Here is a 22,629-nt window from a genome sequence, read left to right as displayed (position 1 = left end):
CTGTAACAGGAGAAATTCCAAATAGCTAATCTTTAGAAACTCTAATATCAATATAAAGCAATACCTTTGTCAGCAAAAGCCAGACAAGGGTTCCTTCCTACTGTTACGCCTGGCCACGTCCGTCAGCAATTGCCAAACGCTCGTTGTCCACACGCCTTCTGACAGTGTTGGTGACTCGTCGCCCATTCCTCCATCAGCTATGGCCAAATGGAAGTCTGGATGACTAGGTAAATTACCCTACGCCTGCATAAGCCAAGCAGAAGGTAATTCAACCATTATCACTTCACTCAAACTAGTTCATCCATTCACATGGTGATCGTCAGCAATGGCCAAACGAATCAACATATGCCTGGACCAACTAGTCCGAGCTCCCACTATCATCCCTAATAAAAGTGACTTACCTTGAAGTGAAAGAAATTCCAAATAGAAAGATTTGGCAATTTCGCTGCCCTTTTATTTGAAATTCCTTCCATTACATACAAAAACAATAATTATTTTCAAATAAACAAAGTCCCGTAAATTTGTCAAAACAAATTTCTTATTGTTGTACGCATTGCAATCAAATTCAACAAAAATAACTGCATCACATAAAAAATGCGTGCACAATATTTTTCTTAAATTTGTTTATGCAGACAAACAAGAGAAATAGTTACAACAAATTTAACTAATTTTTATTAGCGGCAAAAAAACTAATCAAAACATATTTTACTTCACAGGGTCATTCGTTTATAAAAAATGTTTGTCTTTGATATGTAATTTACAGGGTCAAAAATAGGTGTTACTGCAGAAAAATTTTATTGAATTTAGAAACATGTTTTTTTTACTAAGTGGATTTAAAACTCATATTTGACTATTCATTTAATTTGTGGGGCTAAATTTTAGAATAAAATTTGGGCCTTACACTCCCTCCCTACTTTCCCGAAGGTAAAACGCGACCACTACTGTTCCCGGGACAATGAACCGTGCCGGTACATACTACCTGTTAGCATGACTTCTGAAACGTTGCTTCGGACTTTTGAATACTTTATAAAATTCGTCTTGGGCCGTGGTGACAATATGATCGTTCTCCGGTTGGGTTGTACAACGAATTATCGTTTGCCGTTGCTGGTTTTCTGTGCTGACTTTGTCATCTGTTTCCAGACAACGTTCCTTAATTTGGTATGGCAATTGTTCCTGTCGGCCTTGATGTGTTTCAATATATTTTATTTGCTGTTGTACTATTTGCCCTTGTGTACCTTGTAGTTGTTGTAACTTTTGTACTTTGATAGGTCTCGGATCTTGCTGTGTTTTCCCTTTGTTAGGTCTCGGGTCTTGTCGTATTTTCACTTCGATAGGTATCGGATCTTGTTGTTGTACGACGTGTTCCAGCATGTCTTGTGGTTGCTGTGCATCTCGACTAGGTGTTGTATTGATAGGACTTGGATCTCGGTATTGTTGTAACTTCGGTACTTTAGTAGATTTCGGATCTTGTTGTATTTTCACTTTGATAGGTCACGGATCTTGCTGTATTTTCTCTCTGATAGGCCTTGGATCTCGCTGTATTTTCACTTTGATAGGTCTCGGATTTTGTTGTACAACGTATTCTAGTGTATCTTGTAGTTGCTGTGCGTCTTGACTAGGTGTTGTGTTGATAGGACTTGAGTCTTGGTATTGTTGTAACATCGGTACTTTGGTAGGTCTTGGATCTTGTTGTTGTACGCCGTGTTCTAGCGTATCTTGTAGTTGCTGCTGCTGCCGTTGTCGATTAACTTGCTGCTGTTGCTGTTGATTAGTCTGCTGTTGTTGCTGTCGTTGTTGCTTAACTTGCTGCTGTTGCTGTTGACGAGTCTGCTGTTGTTGCTGTCGTTGTTGCGTAACTAGCTGCTGTTGCTGTTGATTAGTCTGCTGTTGTGGCTGTCGTTGCTGATTAACTTGCTGCTGTTGCTGTTGATTAGTCTGCTGTTGTGGCTGTCGTTGTTGATTAACTTGCTGCTGTTGCTGTTGATTAGTCTGCTGTTGTGGCTGTCGTTGTTGCTTAACTTGCTGCTGGTGCTCATCGACGGCTATTGATTGCAGTAGTTCTTGTTTTTGCTCAAAGAATCTAGACGGGATAAAAAACTTTAGAAAATCAACCTTGAAATGTGTCCAGTACTGCCAACGACAATTGTTGTTGCGATACCATATCAGTGCATTATTTTCGAGAAGTAAGGGCATTTTGCGTGGAATTAAGTTTACATCGATGCTATACTTGTCTGCCAGTTCTTCTATGTGTTCAATGAAACGCAATGCACCCTTACCACCGTCATATCTGACAGGCCATTTTTCCACCTGTTCTATTGTTTGCATGTATGAGCGCATTGTAGGACTTATATCCGCCTCTTGGTATTCCACGTGTGATAAACGTTGATATATTTTTTCCCTTCCAGAGTTCTTAAATTCGTTTCATTCTAGTCTAGTCTTCTGTGATGCGACCAACCCAGTTCGTGCTCTAAAATCGGATCCTCCTTACTACAAACTTTATCCAGCTTGTTTTAGCATGCTGCATTCACGACTATTAACCACAATACAGGTGTCTCTGGCTCCTTTGATTTAACACTGTCCCTGCTCGGGCGCCACTTGTAACGACCTTTTCCCGGCCCTATCTATAGCTGGGGTATACTCAGCGACTATACCAGGGTTCGTTATTAGAAAATTTATCTAAGTAAAATAATAGAGACACTTCTGTTTAAAGTAGCGTTTATTATTTAACAAAAAAAAGAAAATATAATCAAGTTGTGGAAAGCGATGTTGAAAATGTTGCTAATGATGTAGAATGTTGTAATGATGTTGTAGACGGTGTAGCATGTTGTAAAATGTTGTATGGTGTTATAAATGTTGTAACGATGTTGTGAAATGTTGTATGATGTCATAAACGTTGTCACGATGTTGTAAACGGTGTAGAATGTTGTGAAATGTCGTATGACGATTGCTTGCAGTGGTGCGTAAGTTGCTAACCTGTAACAGGAGAAATTCCAAATAGCTAATCTTTAGAAACTCTAATATCAATATAAAGCAATACCTTTGTCAGCAAAAGCCAGACAAGGGTTCCTTCCTACTGTTACGCCTGGCCACGTCCGTCAGCAATTGCCAAACGCTCGTTGTCCACACGCCTTCTGACAGTGTTGGTGACTCGTCGCCCATTCCTCCATCAGCTATGGCCAAATGGAAGTCTGGATGACTAGGTAAATTACCCTACGCCTGCATAAGCCAAGCAGAAGGTAATTCAACCATTATCACTTCACTCAAACTAGTTCATCCATTCACATGGTGATCGTCAGCAATGGCCAAACGAATCAACATATGCCTGGACCAACTAGTCCGAGCTCCCACTATCATCCCTAATAAAAGTGACTTACCTTGAAGTGAAAGAAATTCCAAATAGAAAGATTTGGCAATTTCGCTGCCCTTTTATTTGAAATTCCTTCCATTACATACAAAAACAATAATTATTTTCAAATAAACAAAGTCCCGTAAATTTGTCAAAACAAATTTCTTATTGTTGTACGCATTGCAATCAAATTCAACAAAAATAACTGCATCACATAAAAAATGCGTGCACAATATTTTTCTTAAATTTGTTTATGCAGACAAACAAGAGAAATAGTTACAACAAATTTAACTAATTTTTATTAGCGGGCGGCAAAAAAACTAATCAAAATATATTTTACTTTACAGGGTCATTCGTTTATATAAAATGTTTGTCTCTAATATGAAATTTACAGGGTCATTTGTTTATAATAAAAATGGATGTTACTGTAGGAAAATTTTATTGAATTTAGAAACATGTTTTTTACTAAGTGGATTTAAAACTCATATTTGACTATTCATTTAATTTGTGGGGTTAAATTTTAGAATAAAATTTGGACCTTACAGTTTGCTTTGCTTCGAAGGCATGTCATATCGAAGTATTCGCCAAATTATCAACTAATACATTTCTTCTTTGTCTCAAAAGATTTATTGCTAGAAGCGTTGTTCCACAACGGCTATATTGCAATAATGCACAAACTTTGTTGGCGCATAAAAGAAACTAAAGGAATTTACCAGTAAATTTATTCAATAGAAATCAATTAATGAAATAATGACTTTCTCTAGTAAATTTAATTTCGAATTTTGCTTTATTCCTCCTAGAGCGCTACATTTCGGTGGCCTTTGGGAGGCTGCCGTCAAATCAATCAAACTACTGTTGGTGAAAAATATTGCTGAAGCTAATCTAACCTTATTAGAGTTTAATAAACTAATAATTGAGGTGGAAGAAATATAAAATTCTCGGCCTAGTTGTGAAAACTTCGATGATCCCAACGACAGCACATTTGATAATAGGTTCGTCATTACAGGCCGCGCCTGTTGAATGTTTAGGCGATAAGAAAATTTCTTGCTTATCTGGATGACAGTGAGTAACATATTTAAAGCATCGTTTTTGGGAAATCTGGAAGAGTGATTGTATTCTATTTTTACAATAGCGATCTAAATGGTTCAGTTCTGACCCCAATGTTAAACTTAGGCAAATAGTAAACGTTCATGAAGATAATTTGCTTCCTCAAAAGTGGATGCTAGCACATATTTCAAAGATTCATCCGGGCGCCGACGGAAAGATCCGTATAATTGACGTATCCACACCGCAGCGTACATTCAAATGCCCAATTCAAAAAATTGTTCCTTTAACGTGTAACACTTGTTGAAACTACCGCGTTCAACAGGGGGTGTATGTTGGAGCAAAACAAAATACAGAAACCAGATGCTCCACCCTGTTAATTACATTTTTAACAGTGTAATCTTTTGATGTTTACAATTGACGAATTCTTGTTCTGTCCGTGAGAGGCAATCACATTTTTGGTTTTGCATGGGTTTTCACCATGCAAAACCAAAAACACTTTCACTTAAAATATATTACAATTATTCCAAGAAATTAAAAATTTTTAATATATCCACTTTTACATATATATTTCATATTGAATTTCCCGTGCAATTACTCCAAATGAAACACTGCCGTCAGCTATAATCTACCAGTGGGCAACTTTTTAATTTTGAGCAAGCTACGTAGTTCAGTTGGTGTGTGATAATATAATATAATGTTGGTGTGTGAGGTATAATATAATGCTAATGGAAATGAGCGCATTTAAAGAAATCGTAGATCCTAAATATTGTAACCAAGTTACGCTACTATATGTAGTAGATTGCGGACAAATCTACACGAAAGGGCACATAGTTTTAAATGCAAAAGTTGATGATAGTAGCTTCAGTACCTACCTTTATACCCTTGAGGATGTCGATGCTTTGTTTCCCATGGTGTTGGAAAACAATATATTTAAATATGTAGATGTGAAATTTGATGATGGGAAGGTACCTTTCTTCAAAAAGTTGACTCCGATTCGCAGCTACAATCTAAAGAATACTGATTCGTATTTGCTAAGCAGAAAGTCAAGACCGGAAATCAGTGATGTTGAGATGCAATCAAGGTCGTTTTGTAAATTCCAAATCTTTGTGCTGAAGATTTGAACCTTGTGCATCTAGATGATGAAGAAAAGGGTCAGATTTGTAAAATGGTTGACGAATATAGACTAGAAATGATCAATAAATTCTCCGTCGGAATGAAATTTATCATAACTCCCGAATAGCCCATAATTGAAGTAGCTGGAGAAGAATTAACAGGAGAAGAAGAAGAAGAAAAAAACAGATGAAGAAGAATATGACGTGGAAGGAAAGAAAAAGAAGAAGGAATTGAAGATGTTAAAGAACATGAAAAAAGGAAGCAGAAATGGAAACAGAAGTTATAGAAATGGCGCAGACCCTGTTGGTCATTTCGCATTAAAAGAAATTCTATAAAGGCTGTATAACATTCCAAATGCATCCACTAAAGTGATGAAGGTCGTTAAGTCATGTGTAAAGTGTTTAGTAGCTATCACAAAAAAGGGTAGGAGAGAAGGGTTTCTAAATCCAATAGACAAGGGAGATAAACTTTTTGTTACATATCTTTTAGACCACATAGGGGCGATGACGGCCACACACAAACTGCATAATCAATCAAATCAATATTTTTCTGGTTGTACCCCACTAAGAGTTCGGAGACAGAGAAAGTGTTAAATATGCTAGAAATTAAAGCTTCAGTGTTCGGAAGTCCGAAAAATATTATAACTGACAAAGGATTAGCCTTTACCTCAATTTCTTTTGAAGATCATTGTGTTCACGAGGGTATTCAAGATTTGATGACTGCTACTGGTGTTCCGCGCGAAATGGTCAACTCGAGCGAATAAATAAGATTGTCAGTGATGTGCTCACCAAACTATGTGTGAATAATAGTGAAATTGGTATAAGTTTGTTGAGCTTATCCAATAATTTATAAATAGAGTATGTCAAAAGGCACTAAGCATTCATTGTCTATGATATACGGGATTGGATATACGTATTCACGACAGTTTGGCTTTAAAAGCGTTGTTGAGTAAAGGGTATCTATCGCAGTTACACAGTCAGCGGGACGAAATACGGGATGAAGCGAGGGCAAACATCAATTTTACAAGAAGAGACAAGAAGCAGTTGAACAAAGGAAGAGTTAGGGTACAGGAACATAATATAAGGAAGTTGGCTGCTAATAAGCGAACTCAATAGGGTAAAAAGTTGATGAAAGGTCGTTAAGATGTAGTTAAAGTAAGGGAAAATGAAGGTGCGAATAATACTTGTAATGTAGCAGAGAAAATGAAAAGATGGGCTTATTCGGAGCGAACGACATGTCAAAATTAGACGAGTTGTACGGTTGTAAACTCTGTTCTAGATGAGATGCAAACAAAGATGTAGGAAACCAATGTGAAGAATGAGTAAGTTGTAGAGCGACGGTCGATAAATAATGAAAAGTGCGAGTGTGTCGTATAGTTTGTCTAAATAGCCGATAAGTCTATGAATAATGTGGAAAGAAAAATAACTGTAAATAACTGTTCCACTTAAATAAGTTTAAATGCATTTGCATTGTCTTAGAAGCATTGTTGGTATCAAATATGAAATTGAAATAAATACATGTAAGTTACTTAATTAAAATTAAAGCGGGACTACACATAAATTAAATTTGCGAAAAATGTCGAAGGTAATTATGATCCTAAAGCCGAGAAAACCTGCGCACGAGGTCTCATCATATAGACCTATATCACTACTACCAATTAAAAAGAATACACCTTGTCATATCAGAAAACAATGTTATACCAATTAATCAATTTGGCTTCAGAAAGCGTCATTTTACAATTGACCGTGTTCACACATTTAATTATTTTTATTGTAAAATTGTATTATTATTATAATTGTACAATATCAAGATTTACACATTTAATTAGTATAAATATATTTATCTATATGTAAAACAATTATTGTAAAATTTGAACATATATGCTGATGTTAGCAATATCCAAAATTTGACTTTCCTTTGCCTTATTTAATTTGGTAAAATGCAGTGGCACTGAACTTGAATATTTGGATTATATTTTTTGTTAAGTGCAGTGGCACTGAACTTTGAATTTGTAACATATATCAAGGCCAGTGCATTGGCATTAATTCTTGGTTGCTAGACACAACAAAGAATTTGGTTGCATAATATATGCTGAGCTTGCACTTTGGGCAAGAAAACGGTAAAGGAAAAAAATAAAATTAAATGCTGTTATTGTAATAATTTGTAATAATTTAGTATTTAAGGCAAAATTTAATTTAATAAAAATCAGATTGAAATCAATATTCGATCTCTTTAATTCAAAATTTTAGAGTTTCAGTTCAAGTGCTGGAAACTCAGCTTTTTAATCAGGAGTTACAGTTTAAGTGCTGTCAACTCATTTTCTTAAGTGTTATTTCATTAACATTTAATTTGGTGACCCCGACGTGATTATCATGTGAATCGCTTGATAATTCAACACGAATTTGACGTAAAGGTGTCCTGCGATCACATCAACAGAGGCTTTGGTGTCAGCGTCAAAAGAGGACAAAGAACACGAATTTGACGTAAAGGTGTCCTACGATTACATCAATACAGGCTTTGGTGTCAGCATCAACAGAGGACAAATAAAACAATTTTAGTTTCACAAGGTGTGAAATTGGCTGTTAATCAACAAATCAACTAACTGGATAATGGGTTTCAGTTCGCTAGTGGATCGGCAAAAGGCATTGGGCGACAAAATCAAACAATTTATTGGTAATTGCAAAAATGCTGGAAAACCTCGCAGAATTCTCAATTCTATACAGACAAGATTCAAGAATTGCAAAGGTTGGGTGACGAATATCATGAAAATCATCAGATAATCATGGCTTCAGTGGACAAGGTTGACGACCATGAATACTTGGTGAACAAAGAGTATCAGAGTATTCTTAAAATGATTGTCGATTTCAACAAGGTTCTAGAAATTGAAGCAATAGAGCTAAAAAAATTATCTTCAGCAAGCAATGGCACATCAATTGAGCAAAACAATCAGATAAATGATTCAAACATTCGGAAACTACTCCGAAATCAGAAGGCACTCATACGTGTAATTGAAAGAACGATAGAAGAAATCGTGGTCAACAGGCAAGTTGAACAACCATCTACACACTATTCTATAAAGGCAGCCAGTCTTGAAGGATATATGGTCGATTTAACGGCAAATAACACAACTTTATGGGAAGCTACCGACGAAAGCATCATTGAGGACTACACACTGGAAATGTTTTATGAACTCGAGGAAAAGGCAGGAGCTGCCATGATCGAACTGCAACAACATTTGCATAATAATCAGATAATTCGCAACTCAAGACAGACAGATTGCGAATTGCCTCTACCAAGAATATCACTACCAAAATTTGATGGAAACTATATGCGGTGGGTGGAATTCAAGGACTTGTATATGGAATTGGTCCACAACACGGACATTAGTGACAGCAAAAAAATGCATTATCTGACTACATCATTGGATAACGAGCCAAAGGGGCTAATTAGACATCTTTCAGTAGTAGGAGAAAATTACAATATAGCCTGGGCCTTACTTACAAGTCGTTATGAAAATAAACGACTTCTGGTTACAACACTCCTAAATAAATTAATGGGACAATCCTCCATTAAAAGGGAGTCGGCACCAGCATTAAAATCTCTACACGATGTAAGCAAGGAATGCATACATGGTCTCAAGGCTCAACGAGTTCCAGTCGAACATTGGGATGTTATCCTGGTACATCTATTGCTGCGCAAGCTGGATGCAGAAACTCTAACAGCTTTCGAACGAGGGCTAACAGACAACAAACGTTTAATAACCATTGATGAATTGCTAAAATTCTTGGAACATAGATTTCAATCACTTGAGGCTAGGGGAAAAGGAGATTCATCATTCACTCGAACATGTGCTTCAGCTACAAAATTTGGTTTAAGTAAAACCTGTCCAATTGGGTTAAGGAGTTCAATTTGTGTGTGAACTGCCTCAGGATTGGACATCGAGCTGATGAGTGTAAATCCAGGCACTGCATTAAGTGTTCTAAAAAACATAACACTTTGATGCATAATCCAAAGGGGAATCAATACACAAAAGGTACTGTTTTTCAAGGAAATAACTCAACGCCTCAACAAACAAGTCAAGCTTCAGTTTCAAACCAATCATCAAATAAAATAACCTTTTTAACAAACAATACCAATAAGGAATCTAATTATGTCTTATTAGGGACGGCCAGAATAAGATTGCTGGCATCAAACGGAAGACAAATTGAATGCAGAGCAGTATTGGACTCTGGCTCTCAAATCAATCTCATAACAAACCGCCTGTCAAAAAAATTGGGCTGCAAGCCTAGGCCAACGCTTATGAGTATGGAAGGCGTACGCGCAAATGAATCAAAAATATGTCATCAAACAATAATCCGAGTATAATCAACGTTGAACGAATTTGTAGCAGAGACGGATGCACATATCATACCAAAAATCGTTTCAGATCAGCCAATGCAGTATTTGAATATCGAATCTTGGGATATTCCAAAGGTCTCGCTGATCCAGATTTTAACAAACCTGGCCGAATAGATTGCCTGTTAGGAGCAGAGATCTTTTTCAAGTTATTTATTGAAGGTCAAATAAAACTAGCAGGTAGTCTTCGAACACTTCAGAATTCTATTTTTGGATGGGTTGTAGCTGGCAATATTGAAACTTCAAATTCAAGCACGGCAACTTGTGGCATATGCATTACTAAGGAACTAGAAGAATCTATATTGAAATTCTGGGAATCAGAGGAAATTCCAGATTCAACTTCGAAACTTACAGAAGACGAATTGCGTTGTGAGTCACATTTTTTGAAACACACTTTTCGAGGAAGTGATGGCAGATTTGTTGTGAAACTCCCTCTAAAGAATCATCCATCAGTGTTACCAGATACAAAAGGAATCGCTTACGAGAGGTTCAAGACAATCGAGCGCCGTTTCATTCAAAATCCTGATCTAAAGAATCAATATGTTTCATTTATGAGGGAATATGAAGCATTGGGACACATGACAAAATTCAGCGGTAGCGAAATAATATCTCCCCAATATTTCATCCCTCACCACTGTGTGCTACGTCCAGACAGCTCAACATCAAAACTGCAAGTTGTATTTGACGCATCAGTACACAAATTATCAGGGCCATCACTAAATGACATAATGTTTAATGATCCAAAAGTTCAAGACGAACTGTTTTCGATTTTGCTCAGATTTAGAATGCACAAATATGTTTTAAAAACTGATGTGGAAAAAATGTACCGTCAAATATGGGTTAACAAAGATGATCGAAATTTGCAACTCATAATGTGGCGAGAAAATCCCACAGAACCACTTAATTATTATCAGTTGAACACAGTTACTTATGGCACAAGAGCAGCGCTATATTTAATTGGCGGATGAATATCAAGGAAATTATTTATATGGCGCCACATCTTTAAAAAAGGATTTTTATGTTGACGACGGTCTCATAGGAGCTGATACCATCAACGAAGCGTTACTAATTCAACAACAATTAATAACAATTCTAGACAAGGCTGGAATGAAACTAAAAAAATGGTGTGCAAACAACCCAAAACTTTTACATGGAATCGCTCCAGAAGATCAAGAAGTAAATCTTAATTTTGATTCCAAGGAAACCCAATTTATGGTTACCAAAGTCAGATTCATTTCTTATCAAGGTTAACATTCGAGAGCATAGTCACACAACAAAACGATCTATGAGCTCCGATTTGGCACACATATATGACCCCTTGGGTCTTATTGGTCCAATCTTGGTCACCGGTAAAATCTTGTTGCAAGGAGCATGGCAGCTAAAACTCGATTGGGATGATGATCTTCCGTCAGAAATACGTAAACAATGGACATCGTATAGAGAAGATCTGGCCTTGTTGGACAATGCAACAGTTGTGAGGCACGTATTCAGCAGTCAAGGCTACAGCCATGTTGAGCTGCACGCTTTTTGTGACGCCTCAGAAAAGGCTTATGGTGCAGCAGTATACATTAGAACAGTACAAAAGGATAAAACGATAAAACTTAATCTACTATGCTCCAGATCTCGTGTAGCACCCATAAAATCTCAAACAATTCCACGACTAGAATTGTGTGCAGCGTTGCTAGCAGCAGAACTCATGGCAAGAGTTAAACTTGATTTAGGCTATCAAGACAAAGCAACTTACTTTTGGACAGATTCACAAATTGTGTTTTCCTGGATAAACAATCATCCAGGCAAATTACCCGTTTACGTCGCCCACCGCATTGTAAAAATCCTTCGGTTAACAATTCCAGAACAATGGCGTCACGTCCCGTCAAAACAAAATCCGGCAGATATCCTGTCAAGAGGGCTTAAACCGCGGGAATTTTCATCATGCTACATGTGCTTTTATGGTCCACTATTTTTATATCAGCCAAAGCCGCTGTGGCCAGCTCCCTTCAAAAGGGAATTAATTGTTGAAGATAACACGGTGGAGCTCGCTTTATCAACACAACACCCTACCAATGAGCATGCATGGGTCTACTCGATTCATTCAAGAAATTTATTCACACATGTCCAAAAAGTTGTTGGATATGTACTTCGTTTCACAAAAAACGCACTTAAGGTAATAATATGTCAAATCCAGGCCTCCGATTTTTCTGATCTAAGGAAAATGCTAGTTAAGGACAAATTTGTGCCAAAAACTCATAACCTCAGTTCTCTAACTCTGTTCGTAGATGAAGAAGGGGTAATACGTGTTGGCGGACGTCTAAGCTCTTCAACACTGCAATTTGATGCCATTCATCAAATGATTTTACCAAGCAACGATCCACTAGTAAAGTTGCTGGTAGAAAAAATACATAAAGTCAATTATCATTGTGGCGCCCAAGCATTGCTGGCACAAGTGAGGCAGCGTTTTTGGCCCCTCAAAGGAAAAAGCTCGATGAGAGCTGTAATATAACAATGCTTAAGATGCAGAAGAGCAAGGCCAATTGTGTACAATCAAATCATGGGAAATTTGCCTGGACACCGTGTGCAACCAGCTCGACCATTTCTCAGCACTGGAGTTGATTATTGTGGCCCAATATGGGTTCATTACAAAACAAGAGGCAAGCGTCCACAAAAGGCGTATATCGCTGTCTTTTGCTGTTTTGCAACCAAGGCCGTACACTTAGAACTTGTGACTGATCTGACCACAGATGCATTCATTGGAGCATTAAAACGCTTCATAGCAAGACGAGGACGCTGTAAAACGTTATACTGCGACAATGCGACCAACTTCGTTGGAGCGAAAAACAAGTTGCAGGAACTTACTGACGTCATCTACGCTGATCAAGCGAGGGAATCAATTGCAGGAATGTGCAGTACGAAAGGCATAGAATTTCACTTCATTCCACCAAGGTCACCACACTTCGGCGGGTTATGGGAGGCAGCAGTAAAATGTGCCAAATATTTGCTGGTCAAAAATGTTTCAACAGCATCACTAACATATGAAGAGCTTGAAACTGTCGTTATTGAAGTTGAAGCAGTGTTGAACTCGCGACCCCTTATTCCTAGCTCATCAGATGCAAACGATTTGAACGCAATAACTCCAGGTCATTTTTTAATAGGTGAAGAAATCACTTCAAGCGTTGATGTGCATGCACGTGACTCTAAAGAAAAATTACTTAAACGATGGCAACTGGTACCAGAGCTAAAACACAGTTTTTGGCAGCGCTGGACTAAGGAGTATCTAAGCGAATTGCAACAGCGCCACAAGTGGAAGGGTCCAATCACGAACATACAGACCAATACGATGGTAATCCTTAAAGAAGACAATGTCCCAGTTCTGCAATGGCCTTTGGGACGCATCATCAAGGTTTACAAAGGCGAAGATGGTTTAGTGAGAGTTTGTGACATTCAAACAAAAAAGGGAGTATTTAAAAGACCGGTACACAGATTAGCTCCATTATTTCCTGAAGACGATAAATTAGAAGATCCAACCTTTGGAAAAATGACTAAAAGAAAAATCGAATCAGAACAGACTCAAGAAACTCCAAGGTCACCTCCCGTGGTTACTTCAATGCAGGCATCGATCACCAGATTTAACCTATCTGTAGGATGGACAAAACAATATGCGAGCAATAACATCAGCGTCAAATCATTGTTACCCTCAATCCATAAGCTTGAACTTATTCAACGAAAATTAGGCCACATCCAGAGTTCCAGTTTTCCAACTGATGCTATTAGTTCAGGGACATATAGTCTAATAACCAGCTACGTTGCATTAACAATGTTTCTATGTGTCGCTAGTGCACTAATATATATATGGCGAAGGCAAAAAATCACCCATCAAACACCTCCAATACCGATGCCACGACAACAACAGATGACCGAGGATACAGCATGTTGACTTGCAGCTTCCAATAATTAGAATTGATGTTGTCAATTCAAGGCGGGCAGCATGTTCACACATTTAATTATTATTATTGTAAAATTGTATTATTATTATAATTGCGCAATATCAAGATTTACACATTTAATTAGTATAAATATATTTATCTATATGTAAAACAATTATTGTAAAATTTGAACATATATGCTGATGTTAGCAATATCCAAAATTTGACTTTCCTTTGCCTTATTTAATTTGGTAAAATGCAGTGGCACTGAACTTGAATATTTGGATTATATTTTTTGTTAAGTGCAGTGGCACTGAACTTTGAATATGTAACATATATCAAGGCCAGTGCATTGGCATTAATTCTTGGTTGCTAGACACAACAAAGAATTTGGTTGCATAATATATGCTGAGCTTGCACTTTGGGCAAGAAAACGGTAAAGGAAAAAAATAAAATTAAATGCTGTTATTGTAATAATTTGTAATAATTTAGTATTTAAGGCGAAATTTAATTTAATAAAAATCAGATTGAAATCAATATTCGATCTCTTTAATTCAAAATTTTAGAGTTTCAGTTCAAGTGCTGGAAACTCAGCTTTTCAATCAGGGGTTACAGTTTAAGTGCTGTCAACTCATTTTCTTAAGTGTTATTTCATTAACAGGCCGGATTCAACACAATTACAAATATTATCCAAAAATATTTTGAAAAAAAAAGGTTCTGCTCTTTTTTTCGACGTACCACAGGCCTTTGATAAAGTTGAATAATAAGAACGATTCTGTCAATGGAGTACGCAATATTTTTCTTATCGTATCTTTCTAAGAGATAGTTTAGAATTAAATGCAAAAACATTTATTGGGATATCTGTCCAAAAAATATTCAACAGAGTAGCATTCTTGGTTCGTAATTATATATTTTATATACACACGATATTCCGAGTATTTATAACAGAACAATCGGTGGTGTGAATATGCCAAAAAAAAGCGTCAAGAATTAAATCTTAAGCTCAACTCAATTAAGTGGCTACTCGTACGACATTCTACTGTCAATCAAAAACAAGCTAATAATATACAAGCTGGTATTATGTCAAATTTGAGCCTACGAATCTTAACTCTGGGGTTACACGTCTGAGTCAAATAGGCAGAAAATCCAACGACATAAAAGCAACATACTAATTACCAATGCTTCATGGAATGTCCGTAATAATGATCTTCATCGTGACTTGAACGTACCGACAGTTGATGAAATAACCACGCTTCAGGCTGAAGCACATAAAAACAAATTTGAAGTTCACTGTTTAACGACCCAATTTATTCCCCGCAAAGTTAGGGTTATACAATACTGCGCGGCGCTAAATTATTTGTTTAAACAACAAGGATGCAAAACAGATGCAGTAAGCCGAAAAAAATCATAAACAAGCAAATCAATTTTTGCAAACAAAATTTGCTAAAACAGTAAGCAAGGCCACAGGTTGTAAACAACCAAAAACAATTCTACAACCAAGAAAATGCACATAATGCGAAAACAAGTAAACAACTTCATAAGATAGCGGGATTAAAAGCGTCAACAAGACCGAATAAAATGACACCAAAACGTGAAATCGATCTCTTTTTGTGATCATCGTTGAACAGTGCAAATCGGCTCTTTTAAACATAATTATGGAATATAGCAACATCGGCGCCTTTGATTAACGTCGTTGAATGGCGCAGATCAGCCTTGGTTCTAATCAGCGTGAAACAGTCCAGATCTTCATAAAACAAGGTAACAAACTATATATAACGTGAAGCGCTCCAATCTGAGAGCTTTAACAGTAATCAGATAGAGGAATTACATAGAAGGCTTTACAGCACTCTATGGAATTCGTCTATAAAAGGTACGCACTAACACATGAATATTGTGTCGGCGGCAAGGAATCGAGGCACGGAACTCAAGAGTAAGAAAAGAACTTAGTAACTAAGGAAATGGTAAGAGATGTATAATCTATATGTCTTATTTTTTGTCTTGAATATTTACTGTACATGCTCATCATTTAGTGCCTTGAATATTTGCTGTATATGCACATTGTGCCTTAAACAGAGATAACTGCGACTACATGTTAGCTACTGTGCCTAGAATATTAGCTACGCCGACGGGTTTTATAACTGGGTTGAACATTATCTGTGTCCATATTATATTAGTCATCCTTTGCACCTTTTAATAGTTAATAAACTAATGGTAGTTACTAAAGAAAGTTATGGTAAGTTAGTATAGTGCTTATATAGCAAATACAGATAAGAAACTGAATTTACGTCTTCGTAAATTTATCTGAAACCATAGAAAACCGATAGGCAGTTGACTAGCGAATCGAAGTCGAGTCAAAGATACAAATCTTCTTGTAAGTACTGTAGTGGCATATTAACCTTGACCAAAGAATCTATAGTAAGAATCTATACTATAGATTCTTTGCCTTGACCACACACAATACGTTGTGTGCGGTATTTAATGTGTCACACTAACTCGAAACACTCAAATATCAAGCATGACCAAAAACCCTAATTGTCAAATATAAAATAATTTATGAGTCAGAAATTTGACTCGTCTATTTTGTCATTTCTTTATGACAAAATATTTGTATGCATATTTAATTGTTCCAATATGCATTTGACAATTTGGATTGCGGCATGCTCAGCACATGAATTTGTGTTAAGTGTTTCACAGATCATATTGCAAGCGATCGTGCATGTAATATGATTTGCCCTCAATACAGTTGGTTACCAGATGTGTGCCACTGTGAAATAGAATATAACTAATAAATGTATATAAGCTATTATTGTAAAACATTATATACGTCTAATTTGGGTTAACCAATTAGATGGTAGCAATACAAGTATCAACCAATAGAATCATTACATAAGATTCCATTGGAAATTAATTGTAAGAAACTATGTTAGACTTAAGAAGAAAATTTAATTAAAATCAGTCTAAAAATGACGAGCAAGAAACATAGTCGTTTTAATAATAAATAATATAATCAAACTAATAAATAAAATTCATATTATTATTACATGGCGATCCTGCCAAAATGGCAAGTTCCATTACTTTGAAATTTAAAAATTAAAAAAAAAAACTTTTAAAAATTTTATATTGTGTAAGACATACAAATACCGTGGAGTTGGAATAATAAAGTCTTAAAAGAAAAATAAAAGGACTAAATTTTCGTGACAATGGTGATGTGTAACTAAACGTTATGTAAAGCGTTTTGAACATGAATTTATTTAAAAAAAAATTTAATTAAATAATGTGTAACTAAACATTATGTAAAGTGTTTTGAACATGAATTTATTTAAAAAATTTAATTAAATAATGTGTAACTAAACATTATGTAAAGTGTTTTGAACATGAATTTATTTAAAAATTAAATTTATTATGACTTGGTGAAAGTGAGAATTTTAAAACAACAATATACATTGAAACATTCATTCAATAAATAATTAAACTTATTGATTAAACAAATAACAAGTAACTGACAAAAAAAAAATCATCATCAAAATCATCATCAAATCTTCAAAAAAATTACATATAGAAAACAAACATGGGATGGTTCTCGAGCGACGAGTACAACGTGGGAAACAAACCAGGACAAAACACTGACATTACAAACAACATCAACAACATGCAAACAACAACAACAGGAAATACACATGTAGCACTCCTTACTTTATTATTAATAATAATAATTATATTTATTGCTTATAAAACAGATAAATACATAAAAAAATATGTACATAAACATGTACGTAGAAATATAAGCAATGACGTATAAAAATAAATTTAAAAATATAGTAAAATAAAATAAAAAATTCCATGTATTTCTTATTAATTTAATGAAATCCAAACATATCTTTTTCTATTATATAAATATACATGAATCATGAATTACATGAATTACATTTACTAAATGAAACGTGATAAAATATAATTATATAAATTTAAATTAAGTTTAATTTTTATATCACACATATTTCTGAAAATGTGATTGATTATTGTATTTGATATTAAATGAAACGTAATAAAATATAATTATATAAATTTAAATTAAGTTTAATTTCTACACATATTTCTGAAAATGATTGAATATAGCATTTGATATTAAAGTTCATAATAATTGATGCATATTATCATACTGTTTGTTATAATAATAACGGTTTGTTGTTTCCACTACATTATTCTCTTGAGAAGTTTCACTCTATTGCCCTAATCTAATTTCATCTATCGTTGTAACAATTGTGTTATCACATGGACACAATTATAAAAAATCTAGGAGAAGTACTGTCAATTTTAAAAAACGCAAACAAATCAAGTAGTAGAGGATATTAGTTAGGTTAGAAAATCTAAAAAGTGAGGTAAATTCAATATATATAACCTCAAAGTTAGAAGAGACAGCTATACTTAAAGAAAATTTTCTGTATAACTATAACAAAACAAAACTTTACCTAACAAAAATGTCCACCTCAGAAGACAATACTAGCAACACAGATTTAGCTAGCAGTAATAACTCTTCTGCAATCTCTAATCAGACAGGAAATTCAACCATGTCTATTCTCGTAGGACTTAACGTCGAGTATGTAGAAAAATACATACAAACTTTTACAGGAAAACAGGAAAAACTGAGTTCGTTCTTACACAAAATAAATAGTTACGACAAAAAACTACGTACTGAAGACAAATATGAATTTTTAGAATATTTGGTTGAGTGTAAAATTCACCACAATGTTCGTGCTAGGGTTTCACCTGTAGGTTACCCTAATTCTTGAAGAGAACTAGTAGAAAAATTGAATTTGAACCACATTCCCACATTATCAGTACCCCAAATATTACAAAGAATATATGATCTGAAGCAAGGTTACAACCAACCTATTACAGAGTTTGGGGACAAGATGTCTAACTTGCTGGCAAATTTTAATACAGCAACCTTGTTAAAGAAAAATATAAATAAAAACTCTTTGGAAGGGGAGATAATTGTGCAATGCAATGAGGAACATGCATTTTTGGCATACAAAAAAGGTTTGAATGCACAGTACTTTCAAACAGTATAAGCTGCTCAGCCTAAAATATTTGAGGAAGCTAGGACTTTTGCCGAAAATTTGATTCTACCAGAGAACAAGCAACAAGTCCTACATACACAACGTAGTCGTTATACTCAATGACGTTAACAGTATGATGAAAGACCCCAGTACCGAGGAAATAATAGGTCATATGGTAATAGAGATGCAGGCTCTAACAACCGAAGATACAACAATGGACCTAGAAGTAATAATAATGGTTACAGCCGTAATCAGCAGAGAAATAATCGCGACAGCCACCATAGAGAGTACAACATGAGGGTCAATAATGGTCAAAGGAACTCATATACAAACTTTAGACGGATAAACGTGGCAGCCATGCAGGAAAACTGCAGGCGACCAGAGGGAAACATGGAGAATTCCCCTTTGATATAAAGAAAAATAAAATCTATAACCTAAATAAAAATATCTCCAATTACATAAACATCTTCTGTATTAATTTAAATACCCATGTGAATTTACTTATTGATACTGGAGCAGATGTCTCCATAATAAAAGACAAATTTTACTTAATGTACGACCCCAAAACTGTATGTAAATTAATAGGTATAACAGATAATTATAAGTCATCTTTCGGCATCTCGACAATAGAAATGGATTTTGAAGGACAATTAGTAAAACATGAATTTTCTGTAGTGGAAAAAGATTTCCCTATCGAACTTGACGGTATAATTGGAAGAGACTTCTTAACGAAATACTTTTGTAATATAGACTATTACACCTTTTCTTTCACAATCACGATTAATAGGCAACAAATAATAACACCTATTCAATATAAACCAATAATATTATCTGCTAGAACAGAGAACATATTACCTATAGATATAAAATTTAAAGAAGATACGCTACTGATTTCGAAAGAAATCATTAAAGGTGTCTTCATAGCAAATACTATAGTGCCAGCCAAAGGAAACTGTCACATACGAATACTTAATACAAACGAACATGATGTCACTCTCAATAAATTAAATATTGAAAGTCATCCTTTAAGCCATTATAACTACAGCAACAATAGACCTATATCAATTCATGATAAAGATAGATTTCAAAAAGTTCTAGATAAATTACAATTTAATAATAAACAAACTTGTGATAATGAGACACTTATCTCACTAATAAAAAAATACCAACATATATTTCATTTAGAAGGTGAGCCTTTAACTCACAACAATTTCTATTCAGAACACGTATCGACCACAGACAATGTGCCCATTTACATTAAGAATTACAGACTAACCCATACACATAACTACGATATCAAGTTACAAGTTAACAATCTCTTAAATGATGATATCATTCAACCGTCAAAAAGTCCTTATAATTCTCCAATACTACTGGTACCCAAGAAATCAACTGACGACAACAAAAAATGGCGTCTAGTGATTGATTACAGAAAACTCAACGACAAAATAATTAACGATAAATTTCCGCTAACACGCCTTGAGGACATATTAGACAGACTTGGAAGAGCTAGATACTTCTCTACTCTAGATATGACTAGTTCATTCCACCAGATACCAATAGATAAGGTATCTCGCCAAAAAACAGCATTCTCAGCGACGGATGGCCACTACGAGTTTAAAAGACTCCCGTTTGGATTAAAAATTAGCTCAAATAGCTTCCAACGGGTGTTAATTTTAGCGTTAACAGGCCTCGACAATGAAGCATTTTTGTATGTAGACGACATTATTGTCTTTGGCAATAGTCTGAAACATCACAATTTAAATTTAGAAAAAGTATTTCAGAGATTAAGCGAATATAATCTCAAACTGAATCCAGAAAAATGTAACTTCTTAAAACACGAAGTCACATATTATACCTAGGACATCTAATAACAGAGCAAGGTGTCAAGACGGATCCACTAAAACACAAAGTGATACAAGAATATCCAAAACCAACAAACGTTGACGAGGTGAGACGATATGTTGCTTTCTGCAATTATTATAGACGTTTCATAAAAGATTTTGCATTGATTGCAAAACCACTAAATCTTCTACTCAAGAAGAACCAAAAATTTCTATGGACCAAAGAATGCGACAATGCATTCGATACACTCAAGACTATACTAATAAGTCCCCCTGTTTTAAGATATCCAGATTTCAACAAACACTTTCTAATAACAACTGACGCTTCCGACTTTGCACTTGGGGCGGTACTATCACAAGGTGAAATCGGTTCAGATTTCACAATATGCTACGCAAGCAAAGCCCTACAAAAACATGATCTGAATAAACCGGTCATTGAAAAGGAACTTCTTGCGATACATTGGGCAATAAACTATTTTTGAACATATGTATACGGCAAACACTTTTATGTAATAACCGATCACAGACCTTTAATATCTCTATTAGTACATAAGAATCCTTCATCAAAGATGACAAGGATTCGGGTAGATTTATCTGATTATGATTTTGAAATCATTTATAAGAAAGGAAAAATAAATACTAACGCCGATGCCTTATCTAAAATCAAAATAGATTCTAATATACTACAATCACTAATACCACTAAAAGATGACACAACCGCAACATGTAAATTTTCCAATCCGGTAGAAGAAGAAATATTATGTAAATTGAATAACGAAGCTCGAGTATGTATAACGACTCGAAGCAAATCAAAATGCGCAAACACAAAAACAACTAATACGGATATGCAATTGAATACAAGAACCACTGAGCCTGATCAACTCTATAGTTGGGATTGCACTTCAATTAGCGACATTCGTGGAGTAAGAAAACTGCAATTTAAAATAAAAAATATACAAAGAAATAAGGATGCATCCATATTATATTTTTTTTTTTTTTTGCGCTAGCAGATGATGATACTATATTTAAATCCATGGATAAAAATGAATTTAAGACGATGATAAATAAGTTGCAACAAAATAATAAAAATAAGAATCGTTTAAAAATATTGTTATACAAAAAGCCGGAATACGTGAAAGATACGATACAAAAGTTTAGATCAGTGAACGAAAACAAACACGAAAGTACAAAACATAGTGTACTGTTTGTCATCGTTGTTAAAAAACACTAAACGAACAGTACATTCAAAAAAGTCCGAAACAATTCAACAATTTTTAGAGTTTGTGTACTTTTCACGAAGGTAGTGCTCATTATAACGATCTTTTCACGAAGGTAGTGTACTTTTAGTTATATTTTGCCGAAGGTAGTGTACTTTTTAGTGATCATTTTGCTAAGGTAGTAGTTTTTTAGCGTTTGTCGAACAAAACGATTTGGAAACGTTTGTAATGTGCATTGTTGTTGGTTCGTTTGCATAAGAAGAAGAAAAAATTTTGTTTGCATTTGTATTGCATGTATTTTGTTTGTGTTTTTAAATAAAGATATTGTGTATGCATTTATTGCATGCACGATCTCCTGCAATATGTTCTGTGAAACACTTAACACAAATTCATGTGCTGAGCATGCCGCAATCCAAATTGTCAAATGCATATTGGAACAATTAAATATGCATACAAATATTTTGTCATAAAGAAATGACAAAATAGACGAGTCAAATTTCTGACTCATAAATTATTTTATATTTGACAATTAGGATTTTTGGTCATGCTTGATATTTGAGTGTTTCGAGTTAGTGTGACACATTAAATACCGCACACAACGTATTGTGTGTGGTCAAGGTTAATATGCCACTACACCCCCACCCTTTAAAAAAAATTTTTATAATCGAAAAGAAAAATTTTGTATTA

General features: G+C 35.0%; 3 protein-coding genes across 3 annotated transcripts; all 3 read left to right on the top strand.

The window, feature by feature from the left end:
- The first annotated feature begins 9,843 nt into the window (after positions 1 to 9,843).
- Positions 9,844 to 10,869, top strand: LOC119665842. The gene has a single exon (XM_038075093.1). The coding sequence runs from the start codon at positions 9,844 to 9,846 to the stop codon at positions 10,867 to 10,869; it is 1,026 nt and encodes a 341-aa protein (XP_037931021.1).
- A 317-nt stretch (positions 10,870 to 11,186) lies between these two features.
- On the top strand, positions 11,187 to 12,401 carry LOC119665841. The gene has a single exon (XM_038075092.1). It carries the CDS (start codon positions 11,187 to 11,189, stop codon positions 12,399 to 12,401), a length of 1,215 nt encoding a protein of 404 aa, XP_037931020.1.
- A 48-nt stretch (positions 12,402 to 12,449) lies between these two features.
- Positions 12,450 to 13,832, top strand: LOC119665840. The gene has a single exon (XM_038075091.1). The coding sequence runs from the start codon at positions 12,450 to 12,452 to the stop codon at positions 13,830 to 13,832; it is 1,383 nt and encodes a 460-aa protein (XP_037931019.1).
- Positions 13,833 to 22,629: the final 8,797 nt, after the last annotated feature.

Source organism: Teleopsis dalmanni, chromosome 1, assembly GCF_002237135.1.
Source record: "Teleopsis dalmanni isolate 2A chromosome 1, ASM223713v2, whole genome shotgun sequence".
Taxonomy (NCBI): Eukaryota; Metazoa; Arthropoda; class Insecta; order Diptera; family Diopsidae; genus Teleopsis; species Teleopsis dalmanni.
This window is presented reverse-complemented; position numbering and strand designations above follow the sequence as displayed.

What these genes read in the sequence shown, in the direction of transcription:
- LOC119665841 (XM_038075092.1), top strand. Translation starts at nt 11,187, where the DNA reads ATGAGCTCCGATTTGGCACACATATATGACCCCTTGGGTCTTATTGGT.
- LOC119665842 (XM_038075093.1), top strand. Translation starts at nt 9,844, where the DNA reads ATGTCATCAAACAATAATCCGAGTATAATCAACGTTGAACGAATTTGT.
- LOC119665840 (XM_038075091.1), top strand. Translation starts at nt 12,450, where the DNA reads ATGGGAAATTTGCCTGGACACCGTGTGCAACCAGCTCGACCATTTCTC.